The 19,239-nt window shown below is 41.9% G+C and overlaps 1 protein-coding gene across 1 annotated transcript in view; it reads right to left on the bottom strand.

Moving 5' to 3' along the window:
• The window catches only part of CDHR1 (cadherin related family member 1), a 65,365-nt gene that overhangs the window by 28,115 nt on the left and 18,011 nt on the right, over positions 1-19,239 (bottom strand). Inside the window, exons 8-13 of the mRNA XM_024106960.3 lie at positions 18,955-19,098; positions 13,910-13,988; positions 9,202-9,302; positions 6,818-7,021; positions 3,153-3,305; positions 196-360 (exon numbers count right to left, since the gene is read on the bottom strand). Coding sequence (XP_023962728.2) covers positions 196-360; positions 3,153-3,305; positions 6,818-7,021; positions 9,202-9,302; positions 13,910-13,988; positions 18,955-19,098 — 846 coding nt within the window. The remainder of the gene's footprint in view (positions 1-195; positions 361-3,152; positions 3,306-6,817; positions 7,022-9,201; positions 9,303-13,909; positions 13,989-18,954; positions 19,099-19,239) is intronic.

Below are 19,239 nucleotides of genomic sequence, written 5' to 3'. Positions count from 1 at the left end.
CCAACAAACATAGGAATGACTCCCACCCATGTTGAGGTCAATGACAAAATTCCCATTGACTTCAGCATGGGAGTATAATAGAGCTTATAAAGAATAAAAAGTTATTAGGAGGACAGAGCCACTGACATTCTTTGGCAGTTTCCGTAGACAGAAAGTTAGATCAGACACATCTCTGGAAGACTGAATAAAGCTTACTGTAACAGCCACTACGTTGGACCCCCCTGGGGAATTCTCTGGAATCCTGGCAATGTAATAGTCAGATGAGAACTTTGGGACGTTGTCATTGGTGTCCAAGAGACGTATCACTATATCCGCCGTTGAGCTAAATTTCTCAGGAGTGTTCACCTCTATGGCAAGAAGCTAAGAAGATAAAATAGTGAATTCTACTATTATTATTGCAAGTATTTGGGAGGCATCTATCACTATGCCTAGGTGCATTTTATCCCAGTTAGAATGGAAACCAACACCACAAGAAGGAAAGCATGCTTTGTGTAACTGGGCAAATCATGCAAAAATCAAACTCATTTTTTAAATTGATACACATTTTAAAATAAACTTCAGCCATGTCCATGCCCACTTTGTGTTTGCTTTCCTTGAAAGTCTGAGCAATCCATTTGAATTTTTGTGGGAAGGGAATTTCAAATTTGTCTCTGCAATAATGTGCAGAAACCAAATTTTAAATCTGTATGTGTCATTGTTTACAGTAGAAGTGCTTGCCTGACTGTCTGACTAATCACAGTTTCCAGCATAGCTCAGAGGGTGCATATTGAAAATCAAATATCTGCAGAGAACTATTCCAGATTTTTTTAAAAACACCTCAAATATTTCAAATAATTCAAACATTGAATTAGCTTGAATGATGGATAAAATGATGTATCTGCTGGTGAACATTTTGCAGACACAGAGGCTAAATTCATCAGATTATTTGTACCACTCCAGTGTTCTGCAGCTGTTCACAGAAGGTGACTTAACTTCCTTGGATGGACTCAGGATGGGAGACAACAGCTACTAGATAAAATATCAGAGCCTGCAGAACCTGGTGTCATTGAAAAGCCTAGAACAAGAAATGCATTTTACATCTCGCCATAAACACAGCCAGGCTGGGACTCATGTATTTAAAAGCAAGATCAAATTCCAGAGGTTCCACTAATGAGAACTCCTAGCCCAAATTCCCTTGAGCTTCAACCTCTCTGAATCATACCTTCTGAGTGTAGGTGTCCTGGTGAAGCTTAGGGGAAGAGACAGACTTTGTGACTACTGGGCCTGAGCAATTAGGACTTTATTGAATTTCATGTTGAAATGAACTACTGCACCAGGGCAGCTAGACAGAGCACTAGTCAGTGCGATATGTTATTATTCCGCCCTCTGAAGAGGCAAGCAGCTGCATGCTGCACCTGATGGAGCTGCTAAGTGGCCTTCTAGATTAACCATTGTAAATTTAAATTGTAACAGTCCAGTTTGGAGGTGTCAAATGCCTGAGATACAATGGGCTCCAGGCCTAGAGAAGTGGGCTCATTTGAAAACAAAAGATGTTTCTGGCCACTGTGCTGCTAACTGGGTATCCAGGAGAACTGAGGAATCTAGCAAAAGGGTGAATCACTGTGATAACTGGAGGGCAGAAGTTCTCCACTGAGCCATTGTCTTTGTCAATTCCTCAGAATGTGTTCTGGTCAAATAATTCTAGATCACTCCTTGGGTGTCATGCTTTCCACCTACATCCTGGAGAATGGACCTGGCATGCTGCTGTATACACTAAGGGCAGACTAATGTTTCATTGATTTCTATGGTATGCTAATGGGCAACAGTAAACTAGCAGGGAAGGAGTTAATCACTGATTAGGGAAGGTATGACAGTTTTGATGAACTGTTGGGGATAGGCATTAGAACAGAAACCAGCCCAAATCTTGTCCAAAATGTTAACTGAAAGAACTCACTCTGGCAGTCGGGGTAGCAAGTGGCTTGAACTTGTCAAGTATACAAGACAGCTAGTGAATTGTTTGAAAAAAAAATTGGCATATTTCAAACCTGGATATCTGATTTTCCCACCACCCTCCTTTCCCAATAGGGAATTTAGAAACAGGCTTTGTATTTTTAGCAAAATCTGTGCAGTTCATTTTAAAACTCTTGTGCAAATCATTTTATCCAAACAAAGTGAGAGAGCTCATAAGGAATAAAAAAATCCTCTTCACTTGTAATTACAACTTTCGGTGATCATTGCAATAGCATTCAGCTTTCAGTGTTCATGAGCTGGTTGGTTCAATATAGAATTCAAGGTATTCCTGAGCTGTGTGATTTCTTTAGTGGTCTTATAGTAACTTACCATGAATAAATCTGCACTACTTATAACTGATTTGGGCAATGCTTTATAATTGGTCATGAAGCTTCCATCTGACTACAATAATAATATGTTGTATTTCTAGAGCACCTTAAATCTAAGAAGCACCAGGTGCTTTACAAACAAACATGACAAATGGTGGAACTGAGACACAGCAGTGAAGTGACTTGCTGAGGTCACATGGCAAATCCTGGGCATAGAACCCAGGAAATCTGACTCCCACACCACTCCCTCTAATCATTACAGAAACTGCCTCTTTGTATACAAAACATGCAGAGCCCATTAGTACCGAACTATAACTTGGAAAAAATATTTTACGAGTAACAAGGTGCTGAAGGCAATGAGCTGCAATAGAAAAGTAATTACCCATCAGCTGGGGTCTTCCACCAGTTCCAGCAATAACACTAAAGCAAGACCATGTGCCACATGGCCTAAGTCTGAGTAGGTGAAATCCTGGATTCACTAAAATCAGTGGGGCCAGGATTGCATCCAATGAGCTTATTGGCATAAGTGAAATAGTCACCCTGATGTGCATAGTCCACAGTGCTTCAGAAACATCACAAAATGAAATTTCTATACAAATGTAACAGCTAGAACTCCTTGCATTCACTGGGCCAAAGATAGACTACGGTCCTCAGTTACACTCATTAAACACCATAGCAGTCAATGACCTGAGGGAAGAATTTGACTTGGTGAGCTTCGTTTACAGGGCTATAACAGCATTAGCATTCAGTCACACGTCCCCAGTCGAAACCAGAAGTCAAAAACCCTCACGTATATGAACCTTTTAATTGGAGCAGGCAAGGAACATACTATACCTTAAAGGTTAACAACTGGAACTTCTCATAATCTATGGCAGCAGAGTTCTCCACTATTATGGTAACCTGAGCCTCATTCAGCACCGTTTGGGGAACAACTCGGAAAATGCCACCGGGTCCAACTAGCCGGAGGTTGAATTTAGCATTGGCCCCCTGGGAACAAAGCATAGGTATGAAAGTAAAAGCAGTACAAAGTGATGTTGCTTTGCTTTCAGCAGCAAGGCTGCATTTACTGTTGCATGGCATAGGCTCCATTTTTATTCAGTATGTGTATAATTAGAATGTGTGTCTGACTGCTTAGAACCTTCTGTTCTCCATCTCCTGGGTAAGAGAGTGCTAAGAGGCTTACTAAAGTAATCGCTGCAGCTCTGGTCACAGGGCACACGTGGCTTTTTTATTTTAAAAAAAAAAAGATTAATTATTCCTCCAATTACAATGGAAAAACACTACACTAGGGCTGGCTATGTGGGCAATTCATGTGAGAAAGAGGCTTTGACTAAGCTTCAAGGCTTGTGTCCCTTAAGCTGGTTGTGTTCCAAGGAACCAGGAGCACATAGATTGGTGATTCTAGTAAGGTTTATCCCTTCCATCTTCCTGACCAGGATTTTATAACAACCAAAGAAGCAAGGGTCTCCAGAGAATCCATCCTGTGCTTTGCAGTGTGATTGATGCATTGCTGGACAGGACTTAGTGAGTTTAGTCAGTACTGTAGGTATGTGTATATACAGCAATGAAACTTTTTATGTGCTGCACTGCTTTGTCTCATTGTTTTTGGTTTAGGAAGCTCCCTCTAACCTGCAGAGAACAGGTGACTGGAGGTAAAGGATGACCCATTGGTGGAACAGTGGAAAACAAGTGAAATCACTAAACAATAGAAATATATAAAAGGCATCAACCTGGGGCATTCTGCCATGCACTGTGATAAAGGATCAAGCTATTGGACACCAGAACAATTCTGTCAAGTTTTATCTGAACACGGCAGGGGAATGGCAAAAAAAGGAAGGTTCATACAGATAGCTGTTTTAGCCATTAATCTGGCAGACATTTATGCGTTCCTATAGAGGATGGGGCAAGATGAGCTGAATGTGATTTATTAACTAATAGCAGGTACCAATCTCTCAACAGCTGTGATTCCCAACTGTCGCCACCAGCCACAATCACTGATTGGCGGATGCTGATGTCCCTCCAGCAGGGCCGGCTCCAGGCACCAGCTTAACAAGCAGGTGCTTGGAGCAGCCAAGGGAGAGGGGCGGCACCTGCGGCAATTCGGGGGCGGCAAGTCCCTCACTCCCTCTAGGAGCGAAGGACCTGCCGCTGAACTGCTGCCGCCGATCGCGGCTTTTTTTATTTTTATTTTTATTTTTATTTTTTTTTGCTTGGGGCGGCAGAAATGCTGGAGCCGGCCCTGCCCTCCAGGATGCAGTACTTCTAGTAGTGGTGATGTAGAAACAGGACAGCCTCGACTTGCTGATGTACACATAGGTGGACTAAGCCTGGGCAGTCACTGCTTCAGTACTTGCCCATCTCAAAAGGGAAAAAAGCCAATGTTAATCCCCAAAACAAATCTGAATATTTTCAGGTTCAAGCTCAGCGGCTTATGTTGCACTGGAATCCAAACTCCCACAATTAAAGGGTAACCCATTGGCTCCTTTTTTCCTGCAGTGGAGAGTGGAGTGACACATACAAATACCAGCTGGACATGACTGATGTGCATGGAATGAGTAAGAGCAGTGGCAATGTGGAATGCTATCTTCCCAGCCAGGCAAAGATCCCCTATGCATGGGACTCCACAGGTTTTCGCGGGACCATGCTGTGTTGGAGATGGCTGCTCTGCATAGTTTGCTTCCTCCCAAAACTGAGTGACTTTCTGTCAGGAAATTTAGCAGAACCCACCTCTGGTCAGAGCAACCCATGTTCCATGAGCCCAGTTGGACAATCACAGAGCACAGGAATGTCAGGAGAGCCAGTGGAAGCATGGCTGCTGTCTTTCCTTATAGTGAGAAGAGGCGTGGAGCGTAGAGCAGATGGGCTTCCACTCCATACTCCTCAGGCTTTGCAGAAATTAGAGGCTGTACCTCCAGCTCCATCCCACGCCACCACTAAGCATACATTGTTTACTTTACATTTTGCCTTGAATGAGTGTGTGTGCAGAAGGGGAATAATTTGGCTTTAGGCCTTTAAAAGAAAAAAAACCATTGTGTGACACTGTGCAGCAGTAAACATGTTCAGAAATGTATTCGATATAGGTACAAATGCTTTCTGTATATTTTATAGTCTGGTTGCAACCTATGTGACTTTTTTTTTTTTTTAAACTCCAAGTAGAGAAAAAGCCAGCATAGCAGTTTTTCAGTTTGCTTTCTTCTGTTGCTGCAGCAGCAGCAACAATGACAGGACTGACTGGGCACTCATACGTAAGTAGTCGTTTATCTGCTTGCTGCAGAGCAGCAAGGGGAAGCCATGGGGCTTGATAACAGTACAATAGTAACAGCACAATACTGAGTACAGTGACAGAAGAGCATTGCTGTTAACAGAATACAGTTCTGGGATGTTGTCATTCCCTAAACCTCAGGCTAACTCAAATGGAGGCCAGTGGTACAGTAGCTAACTTAAGGTTTTCTATAGCAACTATTGCCATAGTATATAAGTGCTTCTTAGGTTGGTTAGAACTACAGGGTGAGGTCCGAAGTGGGCTTCATGGAGTCTTTCTTCTTCTCCCTTGTCTGGCTATCGTATGCTCTTCTTGGGGTATAAACCTTTATCAAACCATGCACTGCAACTCATGGTAAAGGATAAAGGCCAGAAGAATGATAAGTTATAGGTTTTACTAACAGAAACAATGAAAGGGGCAAGGTCTGTATTGTCTCCATAAGGTTGTGGGAGACAGCAGTAATAAAGCTACTATTTGTAAAGCATTTTGAAGTTGTAAAATGCTAAGTAGTCCTCCTATTACCTCTAGGAGTTATGCAAGAATGTATTATCCTCATTTTACATATGGAGAAACTAAGTGAGAGGTGAAGGGTCTGATGCTGATCCCATGTCATTGTAAATCAAGCGTAACTCCACTGAACTCAATGGAGTTATACTAGTGGTAAAACTAATTTGAGATTGTAAATAGGGCCTAAAATGTCTAAGGGCTTGTTTACACTTACTGGGGGGGGAAATCGATGAGTGGTGATTGATATATCGGTGGTCAATTTAGCGGGTCTAGTGAAGACCCGATATATCGACTGCAGATCGCTCTCTCATCAACTCCTGTACTTCACCGGAATGAGAAGAGTAAGGGGAGTCGACGGGAGAGCATCTCCCATCGACATAGCATAGTGTGGACCTCGCAGTAAGTAGGTCTAAGCTACGTCAACTTGAGTTACACTACTAACGTAATTCAAATTGCATAGCTTAGATCGACTTTCCCCACATAGTGTAGACAAGACCTTAAGCCCAGCAGGAGTCAATCTCTGAGCTGGGGTTAGAACTCATGGGGTTCAAGCCAATAGACCGTACCTCTCTTTTAAGCATTCACAACACTGTTAATGGGCAATCATATTATAATACTAATAACCTATCCTTGCTCCTCCCCAAAATTTAGGTGCCCAGATATTACAGTGAAAGGTGCTGCAGAAAACCCTTAGACAGTCAGACTAGATAGATACTCTTCACAAACTCACCTGATCTGAATCGTTGACAGTAATTTTCAGGCCCCTCAGGATTTCACCCTCGGGTGGGTGCTCATACATTGTCAATTCAAACCGATTCTGGGGCCCATTTTCTCCATAGAAAGTTGGTGGGTGGTTATTGAGGTCGACGACCCTTATAGTCACGGTGGCAAAAGCATATGCTGTCACATCACCATCTAGACTTATTTCTGATGCCTGTGATAGGTAAAAGAAAAACTGTAGTGCTTTCTTTGTGGAGAACTATCAGTTCAATTAAAATGTTTCTTCTCTCAGGCCCTCAGAGGGCCTTAATCTGTGTGAACAAATCACATATTAAGGGTAATTTTGTACATGAGTTGAGTATGCCTGATGCCTTTACATTTGTCTAGATCTTTAAATTCGTGTTAGAAACCTTGGTCTGAAGCTGAGGCTAGGTCTACACTACAGGGGGGAGGGGTCGACCTAAGATACGCAACTTCAGCTACGTGAATAACGTAGCTGAATTGGCGTATTTTAGGTCGACTTACCTGGCTGTGAGGACGGCGGCGAGTCGACCGCGGCTGCGCTGCCATCGACTCCGCTTCCGCCTCTTGCCGCAATGGATTTCCGGAGTCGACGGAAGAGCCATCGGGGATTGATTTTATCGTGTCTTCACTAGATGCGATAAGTCGATCCCCAATAGATCGATTGCTACCCGCCAAATCGGCGGGGAGTGAAGACGTGTCCTTAGGGATGGAAATCTTGGCTCTATTGAAGTCAAACTGCACTGACTTTCAGTGAGGTTAGGATTTCACTCTAGAGTGCTACAAACTTGCAGAAAGTCGTATTTGTGCTCAGCCATCCAAAAGCTTAACAAAACCAATGGTCCTGCATTGGCCACAAGGCCAAGTCTTCAGAAAAGAGCTCCACAATCCACCTCTGTCCTAGAATGAAAACTGCTCTCTAGGGACGAATTACCAATTGACATAAAATAAGAGATGATCTGAACTTTTGCCCAGAATGAAGGTTCAAGGTGAATAGGAACCCAAAACGCTTTGAAGTTCCAAAAAGCTTGGACTTTTCCTCCAGGTTATTTTTCAGGTACCCATGCTCTTCTTGGTTCTGGCAAAGGGCATGAGTGCTGAAGCACTGTGAGAAGAACTGTGCTTTTGCAGTATTTGGGGGGCATATGGGAAGAAGAAAGTACTAGAAATTTCCTTCTGGAGAGGCTGCTCTCAGATTTATAGCCCTGCTTTGCTGACCCCATGGACAGGCAACCAAACTGAACTACCAGACTTGTTGAGGTTCACCCAATCAATACTCTTCTCATTGACTGTGCCTCTGATGTTTCTTCCACTACAGAGGAAACTCTGGCTGCTGCTTTGTATAAGAAATTGGTTACCAGTAACCGAGGAATCAAACTCTAACTGGTTAAATTAATCCCTGGTGTACACCCATTTCAGTCAAAGAGTTTTCAAACCAACACCAATTATGGCCCAATATTTCAACCTTTGTTCCACTTGCATCAATTGACTTGATGGTACGGCATGATGCAACATGATTTTAACATGAATTTCTCTAGAGGATTTTATGTCTTAAATCTCTGAGCATGTAGAGCCAGATTCTCAGCTTGAAGTCAATAGCAGCCCACCAATTTACACAAGCTAAGAATCTGGCCCTTTACTATTGTTTTTAGTATAAAATAATTCAGCATTTATTTATTTATCTTTGGGCTAAGTCACAAGGCCCTTCTAAAGACTTAATCTAGTTCTTATTCAGGAAAATTGCCATTGCTTTCAATGCATGTTTGTGTGAGGAAAAATTGATAAGGGCCTAATGATGTGACCCTGTGCCATTAAAATGTTGATCGTTAGAATCCTGTGTAAATTTAGGCAGCATGTCACATTCATATCCTGTCTCTTTAAAATTCTGTTCTCTTTCCAGTTCTAACCTTGGACGTGTGTGTCAAAGTTGTGTTAGAGACCCAGTCAAGTGGATATGGATTTAATAGCTATGATCCACTATTCAGCATCATTTATCCTAACCCGCTCAATGATTATGGATTTAATAGTAATCCACTCCAGCAGATATGGATTTAATAATTCATTAATTTTCATACTCAATAATAAAAATTGAAACTAGAGAGTGAGCAGACAATCACCTAAGAGAAAGAAGACTGTAGAGCTGGGAATTAATTTGTGACTATTAGATTTTATTTCCAAGAGGAAATTGGGGGCACTTTGAATATCTGGGCAAACAATGGGAAATTATGCTAATTTACATGAGGTGATGATCTGACCTTTGAACATACAAATACAACATGTAGCATTTAGGACTTGGTTCATGTTACCTGTTTTTAACACAGATTGACACTCATGGCTAGTAGATCACGGGCACAGGGAAACTATGGAGCATACCTGAATTTTTAGTTCATACACTTCTTTCTTTAGTCTACTTGGGTTTTTTATAACAGAAATAGCTCCAGTCGTATTATTTATTTCAAAAGATCCTTCACTTCCTGTCACAAGAGAAAGGGACATTTGATTATGGTGATCACATTTTCCAACTTCCTGAAAAAGAAGAGTTCTAAAAAAACCATGAGCAGCAAAATGTACAGTGTTTTGTATAAAAAATAAGTTGTAGTTCCTATCTAGCCGCTAAGTGACAAAGGACTGTGAGGTAGGGCACCTAGGGCAGCCTCTACAAGGAGTAGTAACTTACCGGCCTGAACTCACTTTGGATAGCAAGAGGTAAAAATTACATTGCTACCACATTTTAGGCATATAGCTGGTGGTCATCACCAGGGTGGATGTAGATGCTTGAAGGGGTGCAGTTTTTCTGGATCATGTAATGTTTAAATATTATTGAGCAAAAAAATCATACAAATGGCCATAACTCAGAAACAATTTAATTTTTAACCAAAATTGGCAGAAAGCTTCTAAATACAATTGATAATGCAAGTATGTACTCAAAAATAGTACTGTTTTAGAAAGTTTGGGAATTATTTTGCCCCAGGTTATATTTTATGCATTTTCCCATACTTCTTTTGCCTTTGATTAAAACACGACAGTATGAGCTCATCACATGACAGTCTGAGCTCATTTGTACCATGTAATACAGCAAAATATTTGTCATTATTTGTGCAATGGATTGAGTTGCGAAGTTTTGCAGATAAGACTTTCTACCCCCTAATTATAAAACATATCATCAGAAATATATCTGCTTGCCCAGAGGCATAAGTCTAAAGCACCCACAATACAAATGTAATTATCTTTTTACAATCACTGAACACAATGATGATACATGTAAACTATTTATATAACAGTAATGACTCTTGGTAAGAGGGCTTTAGAATGTCTTGTATGACTATATCATGTGAATTACAAAAGTATAATAATGTACTCTTATGTAATCCCTACACAACACTATGAGCTCCTGAATGTCAAATGAAACACCCCCTCGGGCTTTATCAAACTCTGGAGCACTCCATGTAGCTCAAAAGCTTTTCTCTTTCACCAAGAGAAGCTAATCCAATAACAGATGTTACCTCACCCACCTTGTCTCTCTAATACCTTGGGAACAACATGGCTACAACAACACTGAAAGAAAGGAAAAAAAAAAACCAAATGTGCAGTCAGATAATACTTGCTCAGAGCCTTATCTTTTGTGCAGAGATGCTGATGCTTCCCACAGTGCTTGTTGAGTGATTGCTTGATGCTCATGTCATGTTCATACAACACTAAAGAGTTTGGCAGTCCGGTATACTGCTCCCCCATTATCAATTAGCTTATAGTATATATCTGGCTTCTCTTCCTCCAGAAGTCTGTCTTCTGCTACATTTACACAACCCTATCTAGAATAATTCACATGACCATACTGGAAGTCAAGTGGAAAAATCTTTACCAATATCTCAAGCTACATGGACATGTTATCTTCTCTCTCTTTGCTGCTATGTAATCCATCAGTAGTTGGGAGAAATCCATTAAATACATTTCTCTTCTTGGAAAACTATCTGAACAGTTTTTTCCTTGGGTAATGTAAGTATCCATGAGCTAGAAGGGTGAAGCTATTCACGATGTCTGCCTGCCAGAGCATTCAGTGTTTCCACTGTTTTCTCTGTGTGCCTTCTCTACATCTTCAAATGCTTCAATCCATTTGGAGCTTTCTCCAAGAAGCATCTCGTCTCATCTTCTGGGAGAACATCATTGTTCATGGAATCTCTAGCTGCAATCCATTTCAAACCATTCATTGCGTTATTCATAAGTTTGTGAGTTCTAATGCCATGGTTATATACTTTCACTCTTAGAGCCTGGCTGATGACTGAAACACCAGAGATTTGCTTCCACAAGGATGTCACTTGCCTGCATCAGACTGCCTGTATCACTCTTGAGATTCATTGCACGATACATGCCTCCTATCTGAAGGTGGTCATGATCAAATTCATGTTAATTCCTCCATTTAATCAACTGAGTGTTGCAGGAGATCGCTTCATGATACACACCATAGGTCCAGTTTTGGATCAGAGAGGGAAATACCCTGAAGCTATTTCATCATAGTGTACACTGTATTAACATCAGTTGCTGGTGCAGGAATCATTGGACAGTAGCCAATATTCATAAAATATAAAATAGGAGACAGGACAAACTTCTCAAATCAGTCTAGTCTACAAATATTAACAAATATTTTGATATGTTACATGGTACAAATAAGCTCATGCTGTCTTGTGTCTACAGACTTTTGTTTTAACCAAAGGCAAAAGTTTAGAGGAAAATGCATAAAATATCACCTGGGGCTAAATATTTCCCAAAGTTTCCAAAACTGTGCCATTTGTTTTCAAAGGGATGTGGGGTTCCGAATAGTTAGTTTGCAAAAGAAAGATCAGAGAGATATGCACAATATACAGAAGGGATTCTACATCAGGGTGGAGATCGGAGCAAGGTCAACAGCATTTCTCCTTCTATGTAACACTATCCTCCAGATGCACAAGGCATCTCAACAAGGCAGTACTTCTGTGTTAGAAAGAGGGGATAAAATGGGAATGGGATTCACTGGACAAATTTTTCAACAGTGATTTGTGCTTTGGATACTGTTGATTTTGGGTTCCCTGCTTGCAATGCCTTACAAAGGTGTGATTTTCACAAAGTGCTGAAATTCAGTTTCCATTAAGGTATCTGAAGTTGGATATTCAAAATTACCAGTCACTTTTGTACATATTGATTTCATGTGCAGACAGAAATAAAAATGAGCCTTCTCAGTTTAATTGGCAAATACTTAATAATGCCTTTGCAAAAACAAGAATCGCTCTCACGAATATCAGCTAAAGTGAGAAGTCTGACAATCTAACCAGAAAACAGTCATTCCTTGTGCAGCATATATCTCTAGGGGCCTTAGATGTCTGGGCATTTAAAAACTCAACCTCCTAAAAGATGATACTGTGTAAAAAGGCCTTCTGTGGATATAGGGTCAATTCTGACCTGAACACCCGCTGAGGCTCACAGGCATGATGGAGCTGGTACGGCTGTGTACGGATTCAGCAAACCCACTCTTCCATGTGTCTGGGCAGAGCATCAATTGCACCATTTGTACTATGCTCCCTTTCTGACATGGCTAATTCGCGAAGCGAAGCAGAAGGCAGCTTCTGGAAATAGAATAATCACTTGGGTGCTTGCTGCCCACATCTTTGCCCCATCTCCTCTGATAAAGGTAGCCTGCTGCATGAAGAAAGCAGGTAGGAAATGAAGGCACAGGAAAAGAGCTTGGCTGCAAATACTTCATTAGTCTGAAAGGGAGACTTACGCTGGATATTTCTCTCCCTGCCCTGCAGCATGTATGGAAATCTGGCCATGAATTGGGTTTTGTGGCAGAGCCCATGCACTCATGGACAGGTCCATTGTTGCTGCAAGGAAATCAAACTGAAAAGAACAGGAGTACTTGTGGCACCTTAGACTAACAAATTTATTTGAGCATAAGCTTTCGTGGACTACAACCCACTTCATCGGATGCATGTAGTAGGAAGAAAAGAAAACTCAAACCTGGAAGAGTTGCCTCTTCAGAAATAAAGGCTGATTACATGAAAGCCCAGTCATTCTTCTCTCTCTCTAATTTGACTTTAATGCTAATTTTAAAATGTCCAATAATGCCTTGTTTTGCGAATATCTGCAATACCTGCAACTTCATTAAAGTTCATTAGACACCACATTGAATGATCCAGACGTATGTGGCAGTAAATCATTAAGATTCATAAGCCTGAAAAGTAAAGCCTGACTGAGAAGAAGCTGAAGTCAATAGTTGTTTCAAGCAATGATACATCATATTGCCCAATTACCATAGGGAAACCGGTAACTCAGAGTGTGACATTATGTACATTCTGTAAGACAGCATATTTTGAAGCTTAGGGTTTCCTTTTTAAAACAAAAAAGTGATTTTAAAACAAAAAGTGTAATAATAATTACTATTCATAAATAATTAACAATAGCATGTTATGGTTTCCTTGCATTTTGACAGCACAAACTCAAGGTGTAGAATAGGGGCCTCTCTTGATTGAGGCTAGTGTTTGCATAGGGGTGCGGGGAAGTAAGACAGTGTTCTTACTCCCATACCTATTCCCCCACCTCCAGGGCTTTGAGTGGCCGGAATAGTCCCCATCTCTTCCCACTCCAGAACCATGATTGGTTCCCTTCTCTCCTTTCTGCTCCCACACTTCCTGCTAGTGAAATCTCACTACAATGTACATGGAAACGTGAATAAAATGTGCTGGCCTTGAAGTTGCATGGGTCTCCCAGTGTGTTCTTCTGTTGGCTACCAATTTAGATAGGAAAGTCCCTCAGCGCAGGATCATTTATGTCTAGTAAAGTGCCAGGCACAATGTTGGTTCTTAAACTATAAATAAGCAAAATAAATGATTTCAAGATGAGCAGTGTAGCTCCATGAAGCAAACACTAAAACTCAGTGAATAATCTCTGGGCTGCTCCCAGCTAGACAAGAGCCAGGAATGGTTTCAGTGTCTGACCCTATTTCATGAGAGGTACCTTCAGCTTTACTAGATTCTAGCATGCTACGTTCTGATTTAATGTCATGTCTAGCGTTGACATCCCTTAGGATTTCATGCCAACTGTGTCTACTCACCATTCACAAGACAGTAATGAATATTATTAGGCTTTCCTCGGTCACCGTCAAGAGCAACAACTGTTAGTACCTCAGAGTCCTAGGGAGAAATGAGGAATTACAGCTTAGGTAGTGAGAGCAAAGAGCAGTTAAATTGCTAGCGAATATTAATAAAATCCACTCCAGCCAGTTCCTCCCCTATAACCAGGTGATAGGTGCTCTTGCTGTGGCTGCATGAGGATGACAGCAGGGGCCTATGCTCCTGCCAGAAAATAAGTCACAGCTTGACTTTGTATCAGGCCATTTGACTGGTTGATCTACAGGCCCGGAGTGTGCTCAGGATTAGCTTTTGGGACGGGTACCCTCCCCCTGTTAAGGGATCTGGGGCTCTTTTGCCTCTACTCTTCTACCAGTAAAACTCCCACCTGCCCATCCATGTGCTGCAGCAGAGGGACTGGTTGTTCCAGGCCATTGTGAGGCCTGTACTGCTTGTAGACTCTTTCCTGTTCTGCACTGGGAGCTGATACGGAAGGTCGGGTAAATTCTCAGTGTGAAATGCTGAAGGTTGACAGGTCAGTTTGTGTGTGAATCAAATGGCGATTAAAATGGGGGATGTCCATGCTATTGAATTTGGTGAATGGGAGATGGGAATGTCGCAGGACTGCAAGCGCTTGACCTGGGACTATTCATTACCAAGATGGAATGTTTTCTGGCTTATGGGCTATGCTAGCTGGTCAGGCAATATAGCTGACCAAGACCAAGTTAGTTCAGGGATCGACTGAAGGAGACCTAGGGGACGTCCTAATTATTAGTTGGAACCAGGGATAGCCTGTGCTCAGGAAATCAGCTGCAACTAGCCCTTGCTACAAGGCCTATTTTAGGTTTTCTTTGTGATGATGATTATGATTATATTCAGTGCCATCTGTGCCATTCTTTGAAAATGGGAGCATGCTCACTGCAGCATCCTTAGCCAAGATCATGCCAATCATTTTAGTGTCAGCAAAATGTAAGGATCCGCAGGAAAGGCAGAAGCAACTTTCTGGCTTGTGGGTCACACAGTTGTTGCAAAGTGTAACTCTGGCTCACAACTGTTAATCCTTTCTGTTGCCAAAATACTGTGCTGACTTGTCCTTTTCCCACCTGCTCTTCTACTTTTTCCGACACAGCCTTTTATGAGCAGCTATGGAATCAGAGAATGCTGCTCTGCTCCCCTGTGGAATGGTTACTAAACCCATGTGAGCATTTCATGGCAATGCTGAGTACATTAGCCCAAACCGAGGCAGTGAATTCTATTCTGCAATCGTTTTAAATACTGTTGCTCTTACTTCCCAGGGAACAGACCACCATGGTAAGTGGACAGAGCCTGGTAAAAAAGAACCAGAGATGGGCACAAGCCATACATTTGGATGAAAGATTCTAAGTCACAGTTTGGGAGTGTTCACCCTCTAGGTTTTAGTTAGGCTCATGACATTGCAAAGACTGGAGCCACTTACAAAATTCAGGTGTAGATTGGAATTCCCTGGCCATCCAAAAGTTTGAGAGAACTCAGTTTTAAGATTTTGGGTTCACGTCCACCTCCGATTTTAAGCAGAGGAAGTCAGCTCTATTTCTTCGGTCTTCTCCTCATACAGACGTTATATTCATTTAAATGAGGGTACCTTCATTTCCTAAAACTCCTCACTTAGAACTTGTCTTGCAAGGTCCTTTCTCAGTTCCTAATGATATCAAAGGAGTTGAAATGCCCAAAACCTTGCAGGCTCAAGTCCTCGGATTTGATCCTGGAAATGCCACTCAACTGTTGTAGACCTCAAATATGTATGTACTGGTAACTACTCCACAGGTTTCCAGTGCTTGGAATTGCAATGGCTCATTGCCACGTAATTCACCAAGCAGCAGATGGTCATTTCTGGTCTCTCCAATAAAATCAAGATAGACAGCAGAAGCAATCTATGGATCCCAAGGCAATGTGATTGGTAAGTGCTATGAAACAACAAGGAACATTTGTGGCTGTCTTTAAAATCTTTACAGTCTTTCATTTTGCCTAATTAACATTGCTGTAGGCTAGATGGTCACCAACATCAATAAGTTTTGCACAATTTCCTCACACAGGTAGGCCTATTGACTGAACTGGGGCTGCTCCCGGAGTAAAAATACTGAACACAATGAGCCAGGGTGGCACATTCTAGGCCCCTTTGTAAATTTCAGTCTACATCAACATAGAACCAGGGAACCCTGAGATAATGTTAAATCGTTGCAAATAGTGATTGGAAATATTTCCATGACAACCACTGTATATTTCAAACAATGGCAAGGTTCTGTCAGAGCAATAGCAATTACACAGTTTATAGTATGTGCTGGCAAAACCCTTCCTCAAAGAGTTACTTAATTTCTTTACCATATTGATGAACAAGATATTCACAGAGAAAAAGATGGATAAATAGCCACAGAAAACATCAGTGTTCTATTTCTAACTTTTTATGCTGGAAGATGGATTTAAAGAATGGCTACTGGAAGAACTCCAGTGCAGTCCCTTGGATAGAGATAGAGCATTTTGTCATGGGTTAAAAATGTTAACTCCAAGAAAGCACCACCCAGGAAAAAAAAAAAAGTAGCAACTTCATGGAACTAAAGTTGAATGTGTAAATCAGAGTGAAAGCAGCAAGTGCATTTCTCTGTGTGAAGTTTGCTGTAATGGCTGAGGCCAGGCTGCGAAGGACACTAGTATTTCCATCATTATATCATCATAATAGTGTAAATTGCAGGGCTCAGACTGGATGTAATGAATACTTACTAACCCATGGTTTCCACAGTAAATACCATGTACTGTGTGCACTTGATAGATATGGGTCTTTCAAGATCACTTGGCAACTACGTAGAGTAAATTAGTATACATCACATTTTTAAAGCCTCTTTCAAGCCAAAGGATTGTGAAGTGCCTTAAAAACTACCTACAATATATACAGTAATCCCTTCCACCTCACCACCCTGCTGAAATGCAGCACTTTAGGCAAAGAACTACAGCAACTATTTAACAGCATACAGCAATGCTAAATTATAATTTAGGTCAGAAAGTAAAGAAAACTGCGTCTACTGAAACTGCAAGGGAAATTTAGGTAGACAGAATGTAGCCACACTGCTACTAGAAGTCAGAGTCTACAACTCAGTAACTTTATGACTAATAATACCATTTGCAGTGATATGTGCTAGGAGAGGGTAAATCAAAATCTCATGGTTAAGAATGAAAGCAGGTCTGCACTGGGCTTAGGGAGGAATTTCCACCTCCTTCATATATAGCAATTAGCTAGAGCTATGGTTTTGTTTCACTTTTCTTTGAGGCATCCAGTATAAGGCACAGCTGGAAGCAGGATAGTGGACTTTATGGACTATGGCTAATACCCTTTGGACTATATGCTATGGTTAATACCCTTTCTGTTTACAAGTGGCTGAATTGTTATTCAGGATTCTTCCATATCATGGAGCACTCAGAAGCTCCAGTCTGCCTGGGCTCTGTGGCCATGGATTAGAAATGGAACCTGATGGAGATATCTCCTCGCGGCAGCCATGTCCTTGCTGTGTAGCCACTAACCTCCTGTCTCCACCTGCGAGTTATTTGCCCGATTGACAGTTTGGTTTCAGAGCTGTCAGCTGACTCTACAGGCTGTAAAGGCCGTGTCATAAACAGATAGTTAAGGGTTAATACCTCTTTTACCTGTAAAGGGTTAGGAAGTTCACCTAGTCTAGCTGACACCTGACCAGAGGAACCAATGGGGGGGACAAAATGTTTCAAAAGGAAGGAGGGAAGTTCCCTTTGTCTGGGTCAGTTTCAGTTTTGGCCGGAGTGGAAAAGATCAAGGAATCAGTTCTTATCAGAGTAGTGAGTATTAGAAAAGGAATAAATAGGTTTTGTTTATTTTCTTTTTGTAACTTGTCTTGCAATTAGGGGAATAATCAAATTGGGTATTCTTTTGTGTAACTAAGTTTTGCCCAGGGGAACATCCTCGGTGTTTTGAATCTGTTGTCTGTGAGAGTAGCTGGTATGCTAATCTCTCCCAGAGGTTTGTCTTTCACCTTTCTTTTCTTTAATTAAAAGCCTTCTTTTTAAGAACCTGATTGATTTTTCCCTGTTTTTAAGATCCCAGGGGATTGGGTCTGGACTCACCAGGAATTGGTGGGAGAAAGGAGGGGGGATGGTTAAATTCTCCTTGTGTTAAGATCCAAGGGTTTGGATCGGTGTTCACCCGGAAATTGGTGAAGAAGTTTCTCAAGGCTACCCAGGGAGGGAAAGGCTTTTAGGGGGGAGGCGGGGGGGGGGGGACAGTTTCCCAATTGACTCAAACTATTTGGGTGGTGGCAGCCAGACCAGATCTAAGCTGTTAATTGAGCTTAGGAGTTCACATGCAGGTCCCCATATCTGTACTCTAAAGTCTAGAGTGGGGGTGAGACTATGACAGGCCACTTGACCCATTCCATCTCCAGAGCCATCATTCAGCAGAGAAGATCCCACATGACTGGCATGTCAGGGCACCTCCTCCCTAGTGACTCTAAGGGAGATGATGCCTGGGATCTGGTATCTTATAGGGCAGTAGGGGAGCAGAGTCAAAGTTTTCCTTGACCCATACCCTAGCTGATGGCTCCAAAACAGACCTCTCAGATGGTAAGTACAGGTTCATCTGGGTAAAAGATCTCCACTTGCAGCAATAGTCAGAGGCCTCTGCAGGGCTGGCTGGGTTAATGGGGGTTGCTCATTTGAGCTCTCAAACACTTTCAGAAGCGCTGCAAGTCTCTACCATGGAGTGGCTGTTAATCATGATCCTACTTGTACACGTAAAAAATCCCTGTGACTTCAAAGAGAGCTGGAGCAGGCTCTCTGTGATTTTGTGATGGACACAAATAAGTACCAGCATGAGATTTACCTGACTCATTTCACTTAAGATTCAAGTCAGAGTTTGAATGTAGGTCTCCAGAATTGGAAGGCTGGTGCTGGTGACACCTGACCCCACTGGTTTGTCATGTTGAAAGGTTTCTCCATTGCTTCTGGGTCTCCTGTAGGTGAAAGTGATACTCACCGCCAGGGTGTCCTCATAGACATAGCCATAGTAGGGAGTCCCAATGAACATGGGAGGGGTGTCCTGAACATCCTCCACATTGATAGTGACTGTGGTTGTGGCTGAAAACACCTTGTTGTCTCCCCTGAGCTTCCCACCACCGTCCTACAACAGAACGCATTGTCAAGTCATTATGCTGAAATTCACCCACTGGAACTCCTGATTGGAGATTTATCAGCTCACAGAACCCCACACTCCTGATTAGTACACTCCCAAAACTAATGCATCTCCTGCAATACATACAGG

Source organism: Chrysemys picta, chromosome 7 (genome assembly GCF_011386835.1).
Source record: "Chrysemys picta bellii isolate R12L10 chromosome 7, ASM1138683v2, whole genome shotgun sequence".
Classification (NCBI taxonomy): Eukaryota; Metazoa; Chordata; order Testudines; family Emydidae; genus Chrysemys; species Chrysemys picta.
Note: the sequence above shows the minus strand (reverse complement) of the source record. Positions and strands in the feature narration are given on the sequence as shown.